Source organism: Photinus pyralis, unplaced genomic scaffold (assembly GCF_008802855.1).
Source record: "Photinus pyralis isolate 1611_PpyrPB1 unplaced genomic scaffold, Ppyr1.3 Ppyr1.4_LG3a, whole genome shotgun sequence".
Taxonomy (NCBI): Eukaryota; Metazoa; Arthropoda; class Insecta; order Coleoptera; family Lampyridae; genus Photinus; species Photinus pyralis.
Window position 1 is genome coordinate 19456949 of NW_022170509.1, and position 24066 is coordinate 19481014.

Sequence of the window (24066 nt, forward strand, 5' to 3'; positions counted from 1 at the left end):
TAATGGCATCGCATAACACTTGTTTATCATTGAAACATGAGTAGCCGCCATTGATGCCACTATTCCTTAATTATTTTATTTTCTTACTGTATAATGCGAAGTAATCGTTTTTTTGCACTACGACTGTTTACTCAAGATGAAATAATATAGTAACTACAAAATTTTACGCATTTCGTATAGGTAGTTTAATATTTAGTATGTCGCGTAAGTAAGCCCTTATCTGTAAAATTCTATTATTTGAACACGGGATTACGCCAACCCGAGCTCGTGAGACGGAAGCTTTTTGGCGGTAGTCGAAGGTATCTAATAAATTTGTCTGTGGTCAGTTTTTAAATTGTGCAGCTGCATTATCGGAGCGATAATTTGTCTCGTCGGTTTACAAAAAGAAAGAGGTAAGGAAATCGTATTTGATAACATAAAATAAAATGCTCATTCTGCTAATTTTGATTGGCTGTATGTGGTGGTAGGTTCTTCTTGTTTTTCAGTATCTCTACCATTTTAAGTGTGTGGTTCAAGCCGTGAAGATGAGATTAGAAAATGATCACGATCTCCGCCACGCTCGTTACCTGGAGATTCTGTTTGGGAAAATGCATTTAAATACTTTGAGAGATACGCTGTAAGTGTTTTAATTAATTTTTCTAAGTGTACCTACCAATAACATTTCAGCGCTTCTTATGCATGTGTTCAGCGTGTTTGCTTCGTTTTAGGCTCAATTTTTTCTATGGCTTTGGCGGGTTTGGCGGTGTACTTAAAGGTGATATTTTTAACATTTTTTTCACCTTAGTCAAGTTAGCCTCTCACTACCGTTTTGTGTTCAACTAAGTGCTGTTATTTTTTATATTTACCTAAACAAAGGCCCAAAAAATGCATTTTCTTGCTATCACTCGCGATTCATACTGCTCAATTAGGGAGAGATTTGGGAAAATTAGGAAATGCTTGTTGATATGTATGTATTGAGAATTGTCATGAAAACGTGGGGACATGAGCGGAAATATGGGTACAAACGAACTGATTTTTTAAAGCGTAATGGCCGCTGATTTTTTTATGTCGAAACTGCCCCCCACATGTGAAATCTCTTGGCGATACGTTAACGGTGTATCGCTGATGCCGATCTGTCCAATGGTATAATTCATAACGACGACGCACTTGACCACAAATGGACGGGCAAAAAGACACAAAAAAACCTGCTGTTAGACCATATTTCCTTATTTTGATGATATGCCCTAATGTTTATTAATTTATTCATATATGTGCATTCATTTCCATGCGCCTAAATCGACCGATTTCAAATTATTCCAAATTTTCTGCAAGAACGGCTCTGCAATTTCCTTCCGTTATGAAAGCGCTACCGTGTGCGGACAATTCGCACACAGAATATTTCGCATCCTGGACATGGTTCTAGGTAAATTGCTCGAATGCAATTGCTCGAAAGCCAATTGCTCGAGATCAATTGCTCGAAAGTAAGTTGCTCGAATGAACTTTTGCTCGGATTGTAAGTTGCTCGAACAGCAATTCCTCGAATATCTTTTGCTCGAAAGATAAAGTTGTGAAATAGCCTTAACTCGAATCACTGATACAGTTAGGCAGGTACATATTATGAAAAACATATTGTCAATATGATATGTTATGTACTATTCCACGAACATGATCATATATATTTATGTCAGGTGCATAACTATTTACTAGTGTTAAAAGTCTTTGTGCACAATCACGGTATACTTTACGACTGATGGTAGGTGGTCGCCCGCTGATCGGTTCCGGACAATTGACCGAAAACAATTCACCGAAAACCATTCGCCGAAAACATTTGCCCGATCGGACATTTCACCGAACGGACAATTGACCGAAAAACAATTTACCGAACACACAATTGACCGATAGACAATTGACCGAATCATACTATATTTTTTTTAAGTCATTTTGAAGACAAAAAGAATGACAAGAATTCCTATTTTTTGCTTCACTTCGATACTTATCAGCTTTAGCATTTATAGCGAATGTGACATTTAATCAACTTACTGATTCCGACATCTTTCCCGAAGAAGCGCAATGTTTCCTAACGGAACATATATTTCTATTTCTGTTGCATGTGTAATAATAAACAAATAAATACAAGAATCTTATTTTTACTTTAGATTTAGAAGAAAACCAAATTAAACAGAAAGGAAAAGAAATTGAAAGTATAAAGATATCAATTGGTAAAAACACCACCCAAACATTCAATTCTCAATTCAATGAAAAAAAGCAAAATTAAAATTAAACTAACTTCAATAGTTTGAGCTACACAACGCATTCCAACATTGAATAATTTTTGGGTACTTTAGGAACCTGAATACTTTTCGCCCAGTTTAACAGTGCATTCGGTAAATTGTTTATTCGGTAAATTGTACATTCGGTGAATTGTCCGTTCGCCGAATTACCCGTTCGGTTAATTGTCTGTTCGGTCAATTGTATTCGGGCAATTGTTTTCGGTCAATTGTTTTCGGGGAATTGTCCTAAACCCCCCGCTGATATGTTGCTCTATTCGTAATTCGTTTACACTATGCTCCCTCTTTAATGCCGAAATAAATTTCCAGATGTTTAGGTGATCTGCACACAGTTGCATTTGGAAAACTCAATGCCATCCCTCCACTGAGTTGTTTGTTTTTGGAAGTCCATGTTGTACGGCATCGAAACAATTCCACATGTTGATCGCGAAATGGGGCGGGCGCCGTCCACGTCGTTGAGGGCGACCGATCCACGTGTCTTCGAAATAATCAACAATAACTTGCAGTTCAGGAGAAAAAATGTTTTGCTCGCAAATGTCTTGAAAAGCGGGAATTACATCTTGAGGTGGACCGAATGCCAAGGCCGGAAGCAGACCTTTGGCTTGATCATGCATGCATAAATTTAAGTTAATTGCGAACTTCATTCGAGCAAACCGTTTTCGAGCAATTGCCGTTCGAGGAATTTGTAATTCGAGAAAATTGACTTTCGAGCAATTGATTTTCGAGCAAATGATTTCGAGCAATTGCGGTCGAGGAACTTGACGGCACCGACTATAAGGATATTTCTCTCCCTTATATTTCACTCTTGGAATAATGTACACGAGATAAACTACGATTTCACTTCCTGAACAGTTTGGCACTTCCATTATTGGTACTTTAGGAGAGTGTTTGGGAGGTATATAGCTTTAAAAAAATCCGCTTTATCAAAAAATAAATAAAAATATTTGGTCTTAGAAATGGCAGTTTACGTTATTCATCTTGCCGTTCTACTTGTTTCAGTAAAAGAAATTGCCTTTCATAGTGTCTGGTCTGTTACAGAAAGGTTTGCTGGGTTACGACTTGTTCTATACTACTCGGAGTTTATCTCGTGTACATTATTCCGAGAGTGAAATATAAGGGAGAGAAATATCCTTATAGTGGATTTGTCCGAACACGATCTACAAAGATTAACATTATTCCACAGTTTCTAGTCCTTTGCGAGGTTTTTCTAGCACGTCTTTTTTAGTGATAACTTGGTGTGTAGCTAGACCGGTCAAAATCTACATAAAATAAAGAAAACATTGCAAACGCGCATGTAACTACGATTTTTTTATATGTTGTTAGGTCCCTTGAGAGTAGTTAACACCCAAGTTTGCAACCCTGAAAACCTTGTGCTACCCCCACGGTGCTCGAAAAACTGCGAAATTTTGGCACATATTTCAGTTGTTTAGAAAAATGTACCTTAACGAAGAGTTTTTTCAAGTACGTGTTCTAGTACTTTAATAAAGATAACTAAATTTGCTACAATTTCAGCGAAACCTGAGCACGCTATATCTTTTGGTTGCGAAAATACAGCAAGTCAAAGATGGGCAATTTTCCCGCAGTGCTAGGAAAACTCATCTGTTCAGTAGTTTGAAAGATTAACAAACATCCATGCGTCCATTTCATACTTATAAACTTTCACGTTTATAATATTAAAGGATGATTAGGTTTTCGCTAAATAATAAAAACATTGTGCTCAATAATATATGTATTATTCATGAAGAACAAAAAGTACAAATTTGGCATTTAAGATGCAAGTAAATACAAAAAACAGTAATAAATTAAAACTTTAAATTTACACAAATTAAGAGCTTTAGACTCTCGCCCTTTTGGAAGGACCAGGTTCAACCACTCAAGATCAGTGGGGGGGAGTGGGGGTGGAGAGATAGTGTTTTCTGGAGGTGGAGGCGGGTCGGCATATGGTGTTGGATTGTCCTCATCCTCGTCCTCCTCGTCCATAACTATAGGGATGGCGTTATTGCAATTTCGACCGTGGCAAACGGAACATAAGACAGAGCACTTGAGCCCGGCCTTTCTGCAAGTGCACGAACCTAAGGAACCTTTCTTGCATTTGCAAGCCAACATTTTAAGCAGGGTCTGAGGAGCGGGCTCTGCGCACCAGAGTTGGACTGGGTCACTGGGTCACTGGGTCAACTGGGTCACCTGGGTCACTAAATTAAACTGGGTCACTGGGTCGCTGGGTCACGTCATACTCTTTTCAGTTAGACCCAGTGACCCAGTTTGACCCAGTGACCCAGTTTGACCCAGTGACCCAGTTTGACCCAGTGACCCAACTTGACCCAGTGACCCAACTTGACCCAGTGACCCAGTTTGACCCAGTGACCCAGTTTGACCCAGCGACCCAATTTCACCCGGGGACCCAATTCGACCCAGTCACCTAGTTTGATCGAATAACGCAGTTAAGTCAGTGCCCTCGGTTCAAGTGTACAGATTATGCAATAAATGAAATGCTGGTTTGTTGAAAATAATACTCGATTGCTTGACAACTGCCATTTCTGTGATGTTTGCTTTAATACTGCCGTAAAAAGCTTTCCATGTCCCGAATTGTATTAGAATAATGTTATTTCTTTGCTTCAGGGGTTACCAGTTTGCTTACAGGTGTTCATTCACATTTAATTTTTTTCTACTAGTTAGCTTAATCCAAATAAATCTTTTCTCTAAATACTTTCATTGACTACTTGACTACAAACTATAAACAAATGCATTTGATTTTTTTAGGTATTAGTTCTCTTGAATGAAATTGGGCTACGTGCTTGTTGCCGAATATTATTGAGGAAGTTTTTTTAAAATTAAAAGTTACTTGAAATTGTTTTGGATGATACCTAACAATAATTTAATTACTGGGCCACCGGGTCAAGACGGGTCACTGAGTAAAGCTGGGTCAAGAGTCACTGGGTCAGCTGGGTCAGCTGGGTCACCGGGTCAAACTGGGTCACCGGGTCAAGCTGGGTCACCGGGTCAAGCTGGGGTCACTGGGTCAACTGGTCAAGCTGGGTCACCGGGTCAAACTGGGTCACCGGGTCAACTGGGTCACCGGGTCACTGGGTCACCGGGTCACTGGGTCAGTAAACTAACTGGGTCACCGGGTCACTGGGTCACTCTATGCTTGACCCAGTCCAACTCTGCTGCGCACATTGTGACAGGCATTAGACCTTGTTCGCTGGTCTCCCATCCCCAGTCACACAACCATTTTTGTACTTGGTGGTAAGTTCTCCACGAATGATATATTGCAGCATCTGTAGTTGGGGGGAGGCGAGCAAGGTTCACTTTGACCGTTACTGCCGATTTGACAAATGCTGAGTATCGCAAAGTATTCAGTGTCCCCGCATCTCCTCCGTAGAGGTTGATCAAGATCTTCTCGCCAGCATTTCCTACGTCTTCCTTGTTGGAGTTTGGGTCAAGGAAAATGTTGGTGAGATCTATACAGTCGGGTTTTTTTAAGAAGTTTCTCCACGTTTTTCACTTGCTTCAATAAGTGCGAGGATTCCCTTTATTTTTAACAATCTCCACTTTGCCTTCCAGTAGGCTTAAATGACATATAAAACAATCGCCCGGTGAATCCGACATCTTGTAAGAAATTTATTTGCGATCACACTATATGGTTTCCTTTTTTCACTATTGTCCGAACTTAAGAATTTTAAGAGAAGAACTGCATAGTAATAACAGAAACAGCTCCGCCTACATCAGCTAGTACAGGCGTTGTCGTCTGGTGATGCTGAAACAAAAAAACGAAACTGAAACAAAAGCTGTTACATCGAAAATTCTGCAATTTCACAGTTTTCCTAGCACTGGGGGAAAATTACCCATCTTTGACTTGCTGTATTTTCGCAACCAAAAGACATAGCGTGCTCAGGTTTCGCTGAAATTGTAGCAAATTTAGTTATCTTTATTAAAGTACTAGAACACGTACTTGAAAAAACTCTTCGTTAAGGTACATTTTTCTAAACAACTGAAATATGTGCCAAAATTTCGCAGTTTTTCGAGCACCGTTGGTGCACAAGGTTTTCAGGGTTGCAAACTTGGGTGTTAACTACTCTCAAGGGACCTAACAACATATAAAAAAATCGTAGTTACATGCGCGTTTGCAATGTTTGATGTCGATATTGACCGAGCTAAGCGGTACATTACCAATATTGGAAGCTTGGTGGATTTTATTCGCAGATTAAGGCTTAGGTTTTGATCTGGGTTCTAGGAAATGGTCAAAGTTATTCCAGTTCGCATTTTTAGCTGATAATTTTGATGGAAGTGGGTATGCGACAGTCATGTCCAGAAGTATACAGCCTTTGGCAATCGATTCGTTGCAAGAGACGACTGGAATGCCAAGCATACGCAATGCAATGACTCGATAACGAGATAAGGACGCAACTTACTAAAAAAAATGACAGATAATAACTATACGACCACCTTTCAAATGGAGTTCATATCTGTTGGCCAAGTGATACAAGAAAGATTCCAGATGTCCCAGATCTTTACACAACAAAAGGTATCTGGAATCGATTGAGGCATGTAATTCTGCACATGTTCTTCGTGTTAGGATTTTGAGTTGGGTTTTCCCGTCGGTATCCTCGTGCAGTGTTGTTTTTAGATGTTACCAACTAACTATCCGAATGATCTTCATTTGCACACTTTGCAGGGATATATACATTTGCATTACTTCCCTTCATTGGTCACGACTTATTTTAGGAGACAAAAATGCCACCATTTCTAGCATTTCCTTTCATTTCCCCAAATTTACACAAAATTTCTCCGAATTAACGTGAAATGGGTACCATTACTTTGCTATAGAAACCTTTTGTTTCCTTAAAATTTCCTCAGAATTTCCTAATATTTCCCTAGAATTTCCCCATTCCTTTGAAATTTAACTATTTATATAAATTTTGTAATATTTCCCCAGAATTTCCTCTAATTTCGTACATTTCGTACATTTCCTACATATTTCCCAGAAGTTTCCTCGAAATTTGCTATATGAATGAGAGACAAGAATTTCCCTCGAGATCAATTCCTCGTTACTTTCGCATAACAGGATCGATATCATTTTTACGTTTAGTATGTAATAAGCAAATTAATTCATAGTCGGTAACAATCGTAAATTGCTTGGCCGGGTGTTAGAATTTTGTGTAATGCAAAAATTGGTTGGACAATATCGAAGCGTGCTCATCTTTAAGTTACCACCAGTTCCAGAATATTTTGGATTTCTCTCTTATCAATTAGAGAAACTATTTTACTATTCGATTCGATGTTGCATAAACCCAATCCAAATTATCCAATTATTTCCTTAAAACCCTTATTTTTCTTCCCATTCCATTGTAGCATTCGAGCATATTTTATATAATATCGGTAGTATGTACGCGGTCATATAACGCTAATTTGACCTCGTGAAATGCGTTTTTTGAAATCTTATTAGGAAACTTGGAAATTTCATTCGAAATCTTGTTAGTAATTTCACTAAAGTCTTAGAAACATTGTGGCAAATTTTCTTGGAATAAACATTCTTCAAAAATCCTATTCAAAATCATCTTTTCTGAATACTCCCTAACTCCTTATGAGAAATATTTTCTATATCATGCAACAATGCCCTGTTTCAAATATTAACATGTGCTCAAACTATAACAAATAAAACAAACTTCCCAATTTGGTAATGCATTTATTTAATTGATTCTACTTGTTATATTCCCATATCTAAAATTCTGGGCTCTTGATCTACTTTTGTTAGTCGTGGGGCGATTTTAGTCTTGAACCTACCCCTTCACTAATCCAACTGAAAAACCTATTTACAAGGATTTGATCTGACCAACGTGCAATTTTAGAACTTATAATGGGGTGTCCCAGTTTACTTCGAATTTGATTTACTTTCTACATTATAACAAACTAATAAGGAGGCCCATAAGGCCCAAATGGCTATCATTTGGTTCCGCTGGTACATTTGAACGGACGTAGCTCCTCTTTTTGTACTTATTTATTACAAATTACATTTTCTTCTAGAATTATGAGCTAATCATCACAAGCTCTTATTTGCAAATAGCGGGGTAACATTTTTTAAGTAAATAAATATAAATAAATTAAGATTTTGGAATGAGCCTGACACTGTGTCGCGAAAATTCTTTTTTCCACATTGAAACTTATTGGATCTGAGTTGTGCGTGAAGGGCACCATATCACACTTTTAGCTAATGCATAAAATATTGTGACTGTGTCATTAGCCCCTCCATTCGGAGGGTTGTATTGCTGTCTATCTATGTCATTAGTGTTATGGACGATTCTTCTTCACTATTTTGTTCAGGACGCTCTTTACCCTTTTTCTCGGCCATAACGATCACCGCGACGATCTTCTATCTTCTGTAACTTCACAACTCTTCCAGTTATTTTTCACGTTGCTTCTAAGCCACTTTTCCAGTAAGAACTAAGAAGTAAGATTGGGTGGATTTGTAGATTAAGAAAGGAAACGTTTTGAAACTGTTTCGATTTTTCACTATACGGTTGCAATTTTCAATGCCCCCGATGGTTGCATGGATTGCGAAATCTGTGAATTTTTTCCATACCTTTTTAATTTAAGAATTAACGCACTACTACAATTTACAAATGTCATTCAAAACATTTTCATTCGACATATTATTATATGCCTAGCAACTTAAGCAACAAATGTATAACATATAAGTACCGTTTATCCATTTCTATTGGGTTCTCGTCGAATATTTCACCGCAAATTTTATATTTTCACAATGAAAAAGCATGTTTTTATTTTGCAAACAAAAAATGAGCAGCAACTTAGAATTTTGCAAATGATGTTAGATTTCGAAACGTTTTTTGGCTAACAGAAGTAGAAAAATCTCCGCTGCATAAAAAAAAACGGAAGTGTGAGGCGATCTTGTCTTAGACAATTGTTACGTGTAGTAATTAAAAATTTGATAATAGCCGGAACATTTTCTTTATATTGTAATCGCTGTCATGACCGAGATTTGGTTGTTCCGGACCATTGAGTGCATACAAAACAAACCACCCTCTTGGGAAGTGGAGGCAGCGGTGGCATTCAGGTTTTCTACAATGTGCCTAGGCGTATGGCTTGCAGAAGCTCCAGTCGCGGAAGCAACCGAAGCTTTTTTGGTAAGCAGTTACACGTGCATACTAAACTGCAATATATTCTTTTTTTCAGGAATCTTGCGTGTGTCTTCTGATAGGTTGCGAAACTAAAAGGACCATTCTGGTAACAGCGCCTTATCTACGACTACTCGTGACTCATTAAGTGTATTTTTTAGATTTATCAAATTATGACATTCTGCTGCCACTGTATTTTCGAAATTACCGTGGTGACTATATGGTCTACACGCAGGTTACGCAAACACGTACGGCGAACAGTGATGATTTCGGATTATATAAGTTTTCTTGAAGAGGGGTACCAGGTGCACAGGTTTTAATTTAAGTTTAATGGTCTTTCATTTTTTTTCTTTTTAAGAATTCAGTTTGTTTTTTAAGTATTTCGTTTTCTTTAAATATTTTTTGTACCTATGTTAAAAGTACGGGTTTGACTTATGTCTAAACTAATCATAGTATTTTTGAAATGTTTGAGAACTTTCAATTCACTCAAGTAAACTCGGTATTTTCAGTGTACCGAGTAACCATTTAAGAATTGTAAATGGTGCATCTCAGTAATAAAGAGAGAGTAGTGTTGGGATGACCAATGGAAAATGCTAGACATTGTGTTTGTTTTTCAACAATCACCCCTAGGGAGCGAAATAAGGACTTCGCCACATTTGATTAAATACATAAAAATAATGGGAGTAATTTGTTAACAAATGTTCAAGGTTTTTCCAGGGTGCAAATTATTCCGGTGCGAATGATCCGGCAACGCTTTTTTAGGGTGATGTAAAATGCCCCGAATGTCCAGAGTAAGAAATATTCTGGGATCGAATTGTTCTCAAACGTAATAAACGCTATATATACGAATATTGTTGCTAGAAAGGTATAATATCCAGACCCTTTTTCGAAACCCCAGATTGTAAATTTCGTTCCAGAACAATAATTTCAAAAAATGCTATTGGACATTTTGGATTGTTTGTATTTTCTATCAACCGATTTGTGAGTAAGATTGGAAAGTGAATATGTATTTGCTGTTTTTTGAACAACTTAATAAACTAAAGCCGAGACTAAAGCTATTGTTTAATGTTATTCCAAACTAAGTTCTTCAAATGTTCAAATATTGTTTTATTACCTATCATAATTTTTGTTTATTATTTCTTATTTTTCAAAAATTGCACAATTTTTTAAATAAGACTTGTATGTAGATTCCTGTTTTGCTTATACAGTATATAAGTAGCGAATGTTCCAGAAATCCCGTCAGATTTCGAGGCGCCTTAAAAGATTAGTCATCACCGATAAAAAACAAACGCGGATGTGACGCAATCTTTCATGGAAATATAACGTGTTACTCTAGAATATTCTCAAGCGCCCTTGAACACTCCACAACATTCGAGAAAGAATGTTGTTTGGTATATAAGCAATAAGCAAACCGAACTGTGGTTCGAGTTCAGTTCCAACTCCGATGGGCTTGTGTTTTGTTATAAATTGAAAGTGATAAATAATAATTAGGTATGGTTATAAATTACTAAAAAACACTTTAAACGTAATTAAATTTGCGTTACAATATGTATATCATTTATGCGCCCACAATCTGGGAAACAACCACGGAAACACAAAAATGAACCTAACTCATTTAATACCTAACTTAAATACTTTCAACTAAAAACATTTTCTTAATTAATATCCCCACGTATAAATTGGTTGGAGTTTTCTATTTCTTCTTTTGTTAATGTTTCTAATAAATGTTTGATCATTTATGAGAATGCTACATTGTACCATATTAAGCAATTTTCAAGAGCGTGCTCTCTAGCTACGGCCCTGCATTGGCGCACAAAATAGGCACAAAACTGTAGTACTAGTGTTATGTGGATACGAAAATGATGGTGTTCCAGTAGTATTAACCCCCAACGGAAAATGTTCTCGTAAAAGAAAAGCGCAAAAAATTTCGGGATTGGCGCACAAGTTAGCACAATATTTTGTAACAAATTGGGGTGTCGATTTAGGGGTGCTAACTTAATCCACCTAGAAAAACTTTCTCGCATATGCCGCTAAGATTGTATTTATCCGTGTAAATGTTAAAACAGGCTCTACGTGAGGTAGGTATCCATTTTTTAAACAAAGACGGCAATTCCGCATTTATTTTCACTTACAACAAAATATGTAAAGCATAAATTACCTACTTCTTAACGACGCCTAACACGGACACGAAAATCTCCGGCATGTAAGCAAATGCACGCGTCGGTTTATCAGCGATGCCCGTCTATTTCACATGAGTGCCAGGAGCTTTCTCATCTACCACCCAAAAGGAGAAATTTTCAGAAAAATGCTTACGTAATGAAACATGTAGCTCACCCCTTTTACTACATTTTTTAGTAAACGTGGTGTTTTAGCTAATTAAATATTATTTATGCTCGCCGAGCACGACAATATTCCCTAATACTAAATTAATGTATGACCACTGCATGATTCTACTGTTTTAATTTCACTATCTAAGGGTTGCGTAAGTCAACAAGTATTCCGAATTTTAGTTTAAATTAACGTAGTGACGCGCTTATGTAGATGCATATGTAATGCGGCAAGCCATACAAGGAGTAAGTATGAGCGGATTATTATGCCTTAGTGATTCAGCTTCTTGAATTCAGATTAACACACTGAATGGAATATATTATGTAACGTACTCCGGGAGGTGAAATATTTATTTCAGTCAAATTCCTTTCAATCAAAATCGCATTGCCGTCTCTACAGTAATTCGATACCTTCTTTTATTGCCTCTCTACGTGAAATGGAAACGTGAAATTGAACAGTGGTGGGTGTAATACGGAATTGGACAAAGACGGAGGCCTTTTTGCAATTTCCTTGGCAAATTATATAATGTATCGTATTTCTATATAAAACTGATGATCAACAGTGGAGGAATTAATCCGAAACGAGGGGTACGTACTCTTTTACACGCAAGCACAACGGACGATAATATTCTGTAATAATTCATGCCATAGTGGAATATGGTCGGAGAGAACACAATGGCGCCGCTAACATGATTCGAGTATACAACAGTTAGTTTGTTTGTGTGTTGTGCTTGTGCACTGCGTTGCACATAATTTCAATTTAGTACTGAACGCTTCGATAAACACACAGTTGACTATGAAACTTTCATGATTTAATAAATATTGCGGGAGGTATGTTTTCTAGCAAAAATCGTGGTGCTTCACGAAAATTACGGCCGGGGATGAATTTTTTATGCTATCCTTACTGCAATATAAAATTTAACATTAGCAAAAGAATAGGTATATGGAGGCCTTAGAGATGAAATGTGTGACAGTCTCCTTTTTCTATAACTTAATGAATCTCAGCGATGAAATGTTTTTCAATAAATTAATTAATGGTATAAACGTCAAATATTTCTTGTATTTTACTTTAAATGAAGATAATGAAAGTATTTTTAAATCATTCGGTATTGAATTAACAGATGAAAATACGAAAAATCTCTGAAAAAGTGTTGTAGAATGCATAGGTGTAATTAAATTTTCCAAATGCTTGAGTCTTTTCTAAGGGGTTGACAGTGTACCTACAAAGTAAGCTTATGGTGTATAGCTGACGTCTATTCGACATTTGTAACCACTGCAATTCCTTCAATTTAATTGAAACATGTTTTGCAGTTTTTGAATGCGATATGGCAAAATATTGTGGAAGCAAGGTCCATTAATCATGTGGCACTAAGTGAAATTTGACAAGTCATATGGGATTCGCACAGCAATATCTTTAATTTAATACAACTGTCTTAGAGCGATATAAGCAAATTTAATATTTTTATTCTCTAATCAATAATAATTCCCAAATTCTTTATCTCATTTGATTTTTCAATAAAAAAAACATTATTAATTTCTATACACAGATTTTCTATTAACCATGTCCTATACAATCCGGTGCAAACACAATACCTGCTGATTTATACGGATTAAGTGTTATAGAATGGTCAGTTGCCTTCCTTACAATACTTTTGATATCAGAATCCATGACCTCACAAGCTCTCAACCAATCGAGTTTTTCATTTGCATAGAAAGCGCTAGCGCAGTTCGATAAGCAATGGCGGATTTACATATAGGCACACTAAGCACGTGCCTAGGGGCGGCAGCTTTAGAGGGCGGCATTTTTTGCACTATATTTATTTTAGTAATATTTTACTTAAGTTTTAGTACCCTAACAAGTTACAAATGACAAAAATTTTTAATTAAAATTATGAAATAAATTGGAATTGGTAGATAGTTTAAACAAACTGTAACTGTAAGAACGATCGACAATTCAAGTTTTGAAGTGTTTGAAAACTTAAATCCTAGGTATATTGTATTTCTTTTCCTATTAGTTTTAAAAATTTCAATTTATAATGTGATTTTTATTAGCATCTTCTAAAAGCACTACAAACCTTAACACACACCAACAAATCCGTAAGCATATGTACCGACTCACTCTCATCTCTCCAATCCATAAAGAACATCTACACACAAAACCCAATTGTCCAAGATATTCACGAGGTATGCCATCGACTGACGTCCAATGGAACTGCGGTCACTATAATCTGGCTTCCGTCACATACCGGCATAAATGGTAACGAAAATGCAGACAAAGCCGCAAAACAAGCTCGATCATCTGACATACCCATCGAAAAATTGCAGTTGGCGTACGATCTAAAATCTCTCATCAGACGAGACAGCCTAAAAACATGGCAGTAGCACTGGAATAGGCTAAACACGAAACTGCACCAAATCCAAGTCAACGTAACTCCTACCAAAATACCACCAATGTCAAGAAGAGACAAAATCGTCATATAAGAAGACTGAGAATAGGCCACTCTCACCTCTCGCATGGTTACCTAATGGCATCCGAAAATCCTCCAGTCTGCGAACACTGCAACACCAGATTAACAATAAGCCATGTCCTGTTAGAATGTCGCCGTTACAGTACCTCTCGACTGGACCACCACCTCAGTGAATCACTCCAGAACATCTTAAGCAACCAGCTCTACGATGTAATAAACTTTCTGAAATCAACAAACTTGTACAAGTGCATCTAATGTAAATCCCTGTACTTACCTGTACTCGCTATATACGTGTCAATGGCCTTGCTGTCGAGACACAATAATAAATTAAAAAAAAAAATTCATTGCAATTTAAAGATTATTTTTTGAGGGGCGCATATCTTTCGGTGTGCCTAGGGGCGCAAAAAATTTGAATCCGCACTGTTGATAAGGCATCATTAAAATCTGCCGTGTAGATCAAAAATAATAATGGCCCCAAAATCGATCACTGTGGAACTCCAACACTGGATTTAGATAATTTATATCATAACGTATTGTATACTTAATTTAATAAAAGTGTAATGATGATCTATTTTAACTTACAAAATAATCACTCGTGATTAATTGTATCGAATGCTTTCGAATAACCAATTAAAACAAGAGCAGTAGATTTTCTATTATCCATAGCACTAAATATATCATTAGCAACCTTAGCTAATGTACTTGATGTACTGTAACCCGCTCTAAATCCGGCTTGATTGTCGGAAATAATTTTGGCGCATTTTGTGAAACCATGAATTTGTTCATGAACAATCTTCTCTACAAGTCTGGATAAAATGAGGAGAGTTAAAACAGGCCGCAAATCCGAAAAGACATTTATAGTGCTTACTTTAGGCATCTGGATAAATTGCCTGTAGCACAAAATTATTAACAATATTAGTAAGTGGTCCAATAATATGTGGTTTACAATAACTAATCATATTTAACCACAATTTATCTATCCCCTCCGCCTTATTCAAAATATGATCAAGATCGTCTCGCGATACCAATGCAAGATCAAAAGTAGGAACAAATTATTTTCTTTTTATCACATTTAAACGGCATCAGTGAAGTAATGATTTAACTTGTATTTATCATGAATAATTCGGGTTTGTCCCAAAGCCTTCCACATAATATATTTACCGTTTACATTATGACTTGCAAATTCGATAAAAGCTAATTTTTGTCCTCTGTAATTGCAGCGGTGAGTTCGTAATTTTTTATATGATAATTTAAATTGATTAAAGGCAGTATCTCTAAGTTTTCGCATAAGTTTAATAACATTCTTACATCAGTTATTAGTTAACCATGGAGCACGACTTTACGGGAGCATGTTTATTAAAAAGTGATAGTAATTTTGTTAAGTAATGAACATGTTCATTCACATCTACAATCCTGGATATAAATATCAAACTACTGTCTTAAATTATACTGCGAAAACCTCATATGTAGAAGTAAGTGCACGGTTTGTGTCTTATTTCTTTTGGATATGGAGTCCACACCATTAAACTAGGTTACATTGTCTTATATCTGTGATTTGCATTCGTCACCGTGTCAATAACTGCAGTTTTTGAGTGTCAATGGACGGTATTTTGATCGGAGCCGCTGTTAGGTTCGTATCAAAACACAATTAAGGAAATTTAAATAAAGCTATATTACGATATACTATGTCAAAATCCAGTATTAATAAATGGGGAACAATTTCTTGTTCGGTGGTGCTTAGATTGATGCAATGATGGACTTTACAGTCAAAAGATTCAAATTTTTTGTAGTGATCACCCTCGGCCCATTTGAAACACTTGTCCAGGTGACAAAAGCTTTTTAAACTGCCACCCTACACTGAGACAGACAGACTCGGTCACGGTAACAAGTTGTGTGAAACTGACAGCAATTGTTTCGGACATATACAAAACTATTTGACAGAAAAAGACTTTGTAACAATCAGATAGGGTATATAAATCTGATAAAACAGATTTTCAGTTATGCTAAAAAAATAGAAACTTATTAGCCCCAAAAGGAACAAGTAATATTTATGATGAAGTAGACTGATGCCAAATGCCAAGTAAAAATATGATTTTACCGTTTGCCCTTACAACTGAAATTGTACAATCTGTTCCCAGCAAGTGGGGGACCATACCACTCAGAAGAATCGAACCTCTAAATTTGCTGACATTGTTTAAAACTAATACGCCTCATGCAAAATTTCAGTAGAGAAAGCAATCCAGGTTTGTCACTACGGAAAGTTTCAGAACGACCACAACTAATCAAATCTCCAATCCGTTACAAGGCTTTATACTTTAATTATTAATTAGTTTACACTCAAAACGTTATTGGAGTATTTTTTTTCGAATCTCGAGGTACTTTGAAGGGGCTATCTAGTCAGCAATTAAAAATTTTGCCAAGAAATGGTCTCAAATATTTTTTGGAATATAAAAAAACCCACTTAATTTATTATAAGTGTTATCATAGAACTGCATTGCGGAAAGGTTTAGAACTATGGGAGGGGCTGTCTAGAATTCGAAAACTTAGACTTAGATATTATTTTTTCGCCACGGATTTCTAGGCAAAAACCTTCTTTATCATTTACATTCTTTAAAATATTGAACCTATCACCTTTGATAAGTTTTACTGCCGAAAAATCCAAGTCACACCCAAGAATAGATAGCAGGGGACCTGAACCATGATCGACCGTGTCAAACTTTATATTATGGTATTTAATCGACAATGTAACTATAGAATTCCGAGATTCTGAGGCATGGCAAATAAGCCACCCTATGTATGTCTCGTTTAGTCCTACCTTTAAATTTTTTGGACGTATTTCACAGACGACACCATTCCTAATTATACATTATTGTATAGTAGTAAAAAGCAAATTTGCTTTAAAATCGTACCTTTGAGTGAGGGAAGGAATTTATTTATTTAGTCTTTCGTGAAATAGCAATGTACGGTCTCTGACGAAATTAATGGTTTTCGATGTAAAAGTTGCAGCTTTAGTTTAATAATAATAATAATAGTTATCTTTATTTTGCTATACATCATAATAAATACAAACTTAAAACATTGTTTGGCAAAAGACATATTCTCATGGTTCGTAGACCGTCTGAGGAGTTGCTTCTTAAATAAAAATATAAATACTATAAAATAAAATAAGCCCCCTTTTGCTATATATAGCAGCAAAAGAAAAGAAAAAAATTATAACTAACCTAAGCAAACAATTTAAGTATTTAATATAATGAAACTAACTGAAATCTATACTTCCATGCTGCTCTGCAATACAGCATGAGATTAACTGGATCTTTACCATTCAGGTAATCTTTAAATTCATAATAACTTAGCAAAGTTTTATTGAAAAATGAAGATCTAAATTCTGCTAAAATTGGACACACTGCAATAAAATGATATACATCTTCTTCTTCCTTTCTATTACATAAGTTACATAGTTTGTTTGTGTTATTGTAACAATATTTATTTAAAAAGAGTAATTCGCCCCTAGCCTTTAACAACCATGTGATGATATTAGAGTCCAATTCTAATTTCACAAAATTTGTTTCTGTGCTTAATTGTTTGTATAAGGTATGATTACGGCTATTTTTACAATTTGATATGTACCCTAAATAGAGTTCACTTCTTAAAGCTGCAATCACCTCCTCCACCCGTATCTCACCGCGCAACAAACCATCCACAGCTTTAGTTTATAAATATATGCCAGCAGCAAAACGGGTATTTGAACCTATTTTCAAAATTTTCAGTGAAACATGGCTCGTGTGTATTTATTTTCCTTGGTACAGTTGAAGTGAATGAGATCTATTAATTCTGCCAGAGACTGTACATCTGAAGTAGATCGTAAAGGAGAGAAATGTTTGGTTGATTGTATGACGGTTGCATTTTTTGGCAAATTATTGCAGAACACCTGGAATATGCATTTTTCGATCGTAACGAAGTACGTTTGATTTTTTTCGTTACTACAGGAAGTATTCCGTTTATCTGTTAATTTATATGAGACTGGACAACGTGAGTTGCAAAAAATAATATATACCAACATTTGTTTATCACTGCAAGATGAGTAGACGCCTTTTGATTACCTCTTAAATTTTTCATGCTCTACGTCAGTACAATGCGAAGTAATCGTTTTCGCACTCGAATTACGATTATTGACTGTAAACACTTACTCATTAGATTCTTTCTACGTACACAATCGCAAGGTGCCGGTCAGAACCGTAATTATAAAATTTTACACACATCATATTTTATTGTTTAAAATTTGAAATATACAGTTTGTCGGTAGTCGAAGGTAGCCAGTAAATTGATCTGCTAATTGATTAAAATATAGTGCCCCTGCAAATTGGCATTATCTAAGTGATAATTTCTCTCGTCGGTTAGTGTTTGTTTTTTTAAGAAAAGAGATAGAGGTAAGGAAATCATATTTGATACGCAAAATAAAATGCTCATTCTATTTATTTTGATTGCCTGTAACTGGTGGTAAATGGTTTTCAGTTTGTAAGCCAAGTTGTCAATATGGTTGTAGAATTCGATGAAAACATGTTCAACGCTCGGTATTTTGAAGTTGTTGAGGGGAGGAAGCATCTAAACAACTTACTGGACAGAGTGTAAGCGTTTTCATTAATTTTCCTAAATCTACTAATGACATTTCAGTGACTTTTACGTATGTGTCCAATACATATTTTCATTCCTCGGCACAATTTTTTCCTTTATATTTGCCTGTTTGGTGGTTTACCATGAGGTAACATTCTTTAACATTTTTTTCAACTTGGCCAAGTTAGCCTACCACTTCCGTTTTTGAATATTACGTGCTAAACTGAGTGCTATTTTCTTTGCGCAACTGGAAAAAAGCATATCAAATTCTTAAGGGTTGTTGTTTATTTTTTGTATGTTTTGCGTAAAATTGGGGCCCCCAATTCCTTAATGTAAAATATGGGTGACATATTAGGAAAGTGTAGGGACATCGGGATATTTAAAATTGGAATGCTGGCAATCTCGTAATTCGTAATGCAACAATCCTAAATTGAGTAAATTAATAATTTTTATTATTATACAGGGGTGTAACAATGTAAAAAACGTATTGTGGTGGCAGAAACGACCAACGGCCCACATTTCCTTATTTTGATGAGATGCCCTAGTGGCCTAGTGTTTTGTTGAGTTGTCTGCTAGTTTTGACAGAGTCCTAGGTGACATCCCTCCTTCATAAATCCAGGTAGATTGCCTTTCTCTGGATCCTGGAGCTCTTCTATCTCCTTGCATTTATTTAGCACCCATTGTTCCCTCGCCCTTTTAGTTTCTCTTCTTATAATTCATTATTCAGTTGTTGGTATTTCTTTCTTTCGTCTGCCGTACTTTGCCGCGTGTACTTCCTCCTTTCTTCCATCTTTTCGATCATTTCAAATGTTATCTATGGCCTTTGCTCTTTTTCCTCTCCTATACCCCACCTCCTTCTCAGTCACTTTCATTATCGCATTCTTCAGGCTCTTCCATGACCCCTCCTATTTTTTCATTTCAATTCCCAGTGTCCTTCCATATATATTCTTTATCCATCTCCCTTAATTTTACCAGACGAGACGACATTAATCCTTTTCAATTTTATTTCCAACTCTGCCAACAAAAGCACATGGTCACTAATTAATATCTGCACCTGGCACTCCACACGTATTTTTTTAACACATTTCTGTATCTCTCTTCAATCATGATGAAATCAATCTGCTTTAGATATTTGTCTCCAAGGGATGTTTAATTTATTTAAGAATAGTAACGTCTTTATTTAGACAATGAGAAGGAAAAGAATCATAATTCATTATTTATTGACATTACGTCAGAGGAGAATTTCGTTACTCTTCTATGGAATGGTTGAGGTTCTTTTGCTCTCATTTAAACTAAAAATAAAATTTTCACGAACGTACGGTCCTAAGTTCGTACTGTAACCATTTTTCAAAATCGCCCATAACCGTTACGCTGCCGTTCGTATTCGAAATTACCACCGCTCCAGAAATGAGACATCCTCTCATCGCGCGTATCTTTTTAAAAACTCAATTTGCTTCCTAGTATCAATTTGAGTTTTTTTCCATTTGCATCATTTTATAAAATAATACGAACAGTATTGGTATTTTTAGCACATTATACTCAATGGGCATTTTATTGAAAGTATTCAGGTAAAATTTGAAACCTTATTAGGAAATTTCGAATTTTCTTCCTTTCTTAGTAGTTTTACTGCGCATTTTCCGAGGCATTTTCTAGAAACCGCGTTTCAAGAATCTTAGAAACATTACGACAATTCTTCATGGAATAAACGATCCCCGAAAACCTTCTTCGAAATCATCCTACATTCAGAAATTTTTTTTAATTTATTTATTTAGGATAGCTACACCTGGAATGTGTGTCAGATAGTGTTTTAATATTGACATTAAGAGAAGACGCACCAGCATTATTTTGACAAATAAAACAGTAACAAATTTGTCATACGTCCACTGATTTGTGTTAAACCAGGAAAACATGACCTACAATTCTGTTTTGATTTGCGTATTTTTTTTGGGAAAGTGCGCGGTCTCTATTTCTGCTTTTAAATTTCGCGAGTAATTTGATCCCTCGAATTTTATATTTTTTGGCCTGCCTGTACACTGTTTGACGTGATTACTTGAAGACATTTTAATATTATAAAAATTTCCATTTGTTACATACTTAATGGACCACACTGTACTACTTATGATTACTACTAAATTGTTGGAAACGAATAGCTTATCCTCTAGAGCAGGCGTGGGCAACCTTTTTTTCCAAGGGGCCAAAATAAAATTTTTCATATGCGCCACGGGCCACACTTGAAAATCCAAATAAAAAGTATGTTTACAGAAATCAATATTTATCTATTTCTTTTTGGTCTATATCTATTTTTTGCTTTCGTAAAAATCATTTTAAAAAAACAATAAGCACTCTTGAAAATTGACACGATTTTGCATACAAAATTTACCAGACGTGGATAATAAATCCCCATATTCAGCTTGTATCCAAATTTTCATTTATGCTCTTTAAGATTTGTTGCAATATATGGCTTAAAAATGTTGTTTAATCCCAAAACACCTGTCCTTGTATTGCCCCACCCCGTATATATCGCGAGGAAAATTCTGGAAAATACCTGGCGATATTTCTGAAACCAGAAATGCATCTTTAACTAGGCTTTTAAACGCCTTGGAAGCTTCGGATCGCGTCCACTAGATGCTGCACTTGTAACATAATCATATTAATTAATTAATTAAAATGTAACTTGTGGGCCCTATGAAGTATTAACTCTGAATTATGTTAGCGGGCCGGACAAAACTTATCGGCGGGCCGGATCTGGCCCGCGGGCCGTAGGTTGCCCACGCCTGCTCTAGAGTTTGATACGTTTTTTTTTTCGGCTGACAGAATTCGAAATCCCTGTAAGTCAAAAACTAGCACTCACAAATTCACAATATAAAAAAAATGGAAATGTACGGTGATCTTGGTGGAGCCACTGTTACACTCATAGTAGCAATTTAAAATTTGATCATAGCCTGAACATTTCATATATGTGATAATGGTTGTCCTAAACGAATACTGGATGCTTCGCACCATTTCGAGCTTACCGTACGAAGTTGGATTTTTAAAAATATTACTCTCAGTGACGGCTTACAAGCTGTTTACCATGTACGTAGGTATATGGTTCGTCCTGCTTCGTGTCGAGGACGAAACTCAAGCGCTCTTGGTAAGCAGTTACAGGTGTATACCTAAATGCGATAGTTTCCTCTTTTTCAGGACTCTTTCATGTGTTTTATGACGAATTGCAACGTTAAAAGACTCAACTTGGTAAAAACACATTATCTACGATTAATCGTGCCTCATTAGTTATTTTTTTTAGTACCAGCTTATGACCATTTGCTGCCATGGTATTGGAAATGCAGCAATGATAAATATATTTTGTATGCACAAAATAAGTGCATACCTTCGCCGAGTCGAAATGGCTTGGATACAATTGAATTTCCTGGAAGAGGAGTGGTTGGTCAAATAGTTTTGCCAATATTTCCACCTTTATCAATCATTACGTAGCCATAAATGTAAAAAATGTCCTTTATTTTAAATCTTTTTTAGTATTGTAGATGTAACCGTTTAAGTTGTCTTAAGTTTTATGAAATTTATGTACGTGTCACATGCCTTTTAATTTATAACCTAAAATGAAAGTGCCAGCGCGATGCCTGAAAAATGATTCAGAAACGGTCAAATTTTCAGGGAAGAAGGTTATGCGAAATCGTTAATCGTTAATATAAAAAGATAAGTCCCTATTTTCCAAATATGCAATAAAATATGCAGTGGTCTATTTTTTAAAAAAAGTTTGATATGCCACTGGAGTACAGCAGAAAAATGGTGACGGTAATCGTGCACAATTTTTCTCCTACATTTTTTTATTTTTACATTTTATGGTAAAGGCATTATGATCCGAGAGATCTTAAGTGCTACACCCTGTATATTAGAAACTAGATTCTAACTATTCGTTTTATCTTCATAATCGTAAGGTAGGGTAGCTGCAAATTCGCATTACGGAAGCGGTAATTTGTCTCGCCGGTTTAAAGAAACGAAGGAAAAAGCATATTTGGTACATATATAGATATTTTTTATGTGTCGTCAAAGCTTTATCTTCTTGTCCTTTGCTTTATCTTTCCATTTCTCTATCTGATTTTTTATACATTCTGATGACACCGAACTCTATACACCACATTGCATACAGGGTCTTCTAGTCAGCCAATGCGTTGGCTAAATTTTAATAATGCCTTTAGGGTTACGTATTCTCTTCGAATTGATCTTCATATCTTAGTCGTAGTAGCAGTCTTGATGGCTAAAAATGGAGGAATTATGATTTTTGTAAATATACATTCAATTTCGAACCAACGATTAGCTAGCAGCAAGATCAGTTTCCGATGCTTAAAACTTTCAACTAACGAACTGCAAAGTTCATTTGAAACATCGTTACAGTTCCTTGGCTTGCGTATGTTTTGGAACCGCAATGTATCGACAAGGAATACGGAGTAAGATGATTCCACCATCGAAACATTCCGCCATTTCTTTTGTCAACTGATTCCACCTCAGGTGATGAATACCCACTGCTGGCGATTTAGTTCCTTGAATGTTTTCTGCTATTTCTAGTAATTGCGATAAATATTTCTGCCATCATGACAGCCTCACCATCTACGATGCGATTTTGTACAGCAGAGTTAGTGAATACAACTAGAATATGCAAGTGAAAATGCAGCGATAATGTATTGATAAATTCGGAAAAATAAACGTCCAATTCACGTATTCATTATTTAGCTACGCATATTGATTTTGTAGAAGTTGCTGGCATTCAAATATAAATAAATAACTATATTTAGTTGTCGTGTCAAATATCGATATGGACGGTGTCCAGACCACACGGTCTGTTGCATTGGCGGTTTGAAATCAAAATATTGGGCCGGATCGTTCGTTTCAAGCGGGCGTCTCCGACGTAAATGGAAAGCTTTGGCGGTGTGTGTCTCAGTCTTGGAGGTTGTACTTGAAAAAGTCGCAAATTTAACACAAAACCACAACATGTTCTTAAAATCGCAATCCGGGCCATGATTAACATGTTTACGCTAAACACAGAGGAACAGTAGAAAGGCTAACTTGAAACAAAGAACTACACTGAAAAAAATACGTAGCAGTAAGAAGCCCCAAGGAGATCCCTAGAATCGGTCTAAGAAACAAGAAAAGGTGCAAGTGAAAGTGAAAGAAGAAAACCGAATATATAGCTTCAAGGGATATAAATAATGAATATCAAATGATTCGGGCGAAAAACTGAAGAAGCAATACAACACAAAAA

At 36.1% G+C, this 24066-nt stretch overlaps 1 protein-coding gene across 1 annotated transcript; it reads left to right on the plus strand.

The window, feature by feature from the left end:
- The first annotated feature begins 18421 nt into the window (after positions 1-18421).
- LOC116165378 lies at positions 18422-22275 on the plus strand. Its single transcript, XM_031479767.1, has 6 exons — positions 18422-18622; positions 18708-18820; positions 18867-18954; positions 21748-21939; positions 21990-22040; positions 22093-22275. Exons 2-6 carry the CDS (start codon positions 18729-18731, stop codon positions 22240-22242), a joined length of 573 nt encoding a protein of 190 aa, XP_031335627.1. The 5' UTR covers positions 18422-18622; positions 18708-18728; the 3' UTR covers positions 22243-22275.
- The last annotated feature ends 1791 nt before the right edge of the window (positions 22276-24066 follow it).

Bases quoted from the DNA above. Each gene is read 5' to 3' on its own strand.
- LOC116165378 (XM_031479767.1), top strand. From the start codon at position 18,729: ATGGTTGTAGAATTCGATGAAAACATGTTCAACGCTCGGTATTTTGAA. The intron at 18,821-18,866 runs GTAAGCGTTTTC...ATGACATTTCAG, and splicing joins AACAACTTACTGGACAGAGT to TGACTTTTACGTATGTGTCC. The intron at 22,041-22,092 runs GTAAAAACACAT...TATTTTTTTTAG, and splicing joins ACGTTAAAAGACTCAACTTG to TACCAGCTTATGACCATTTG.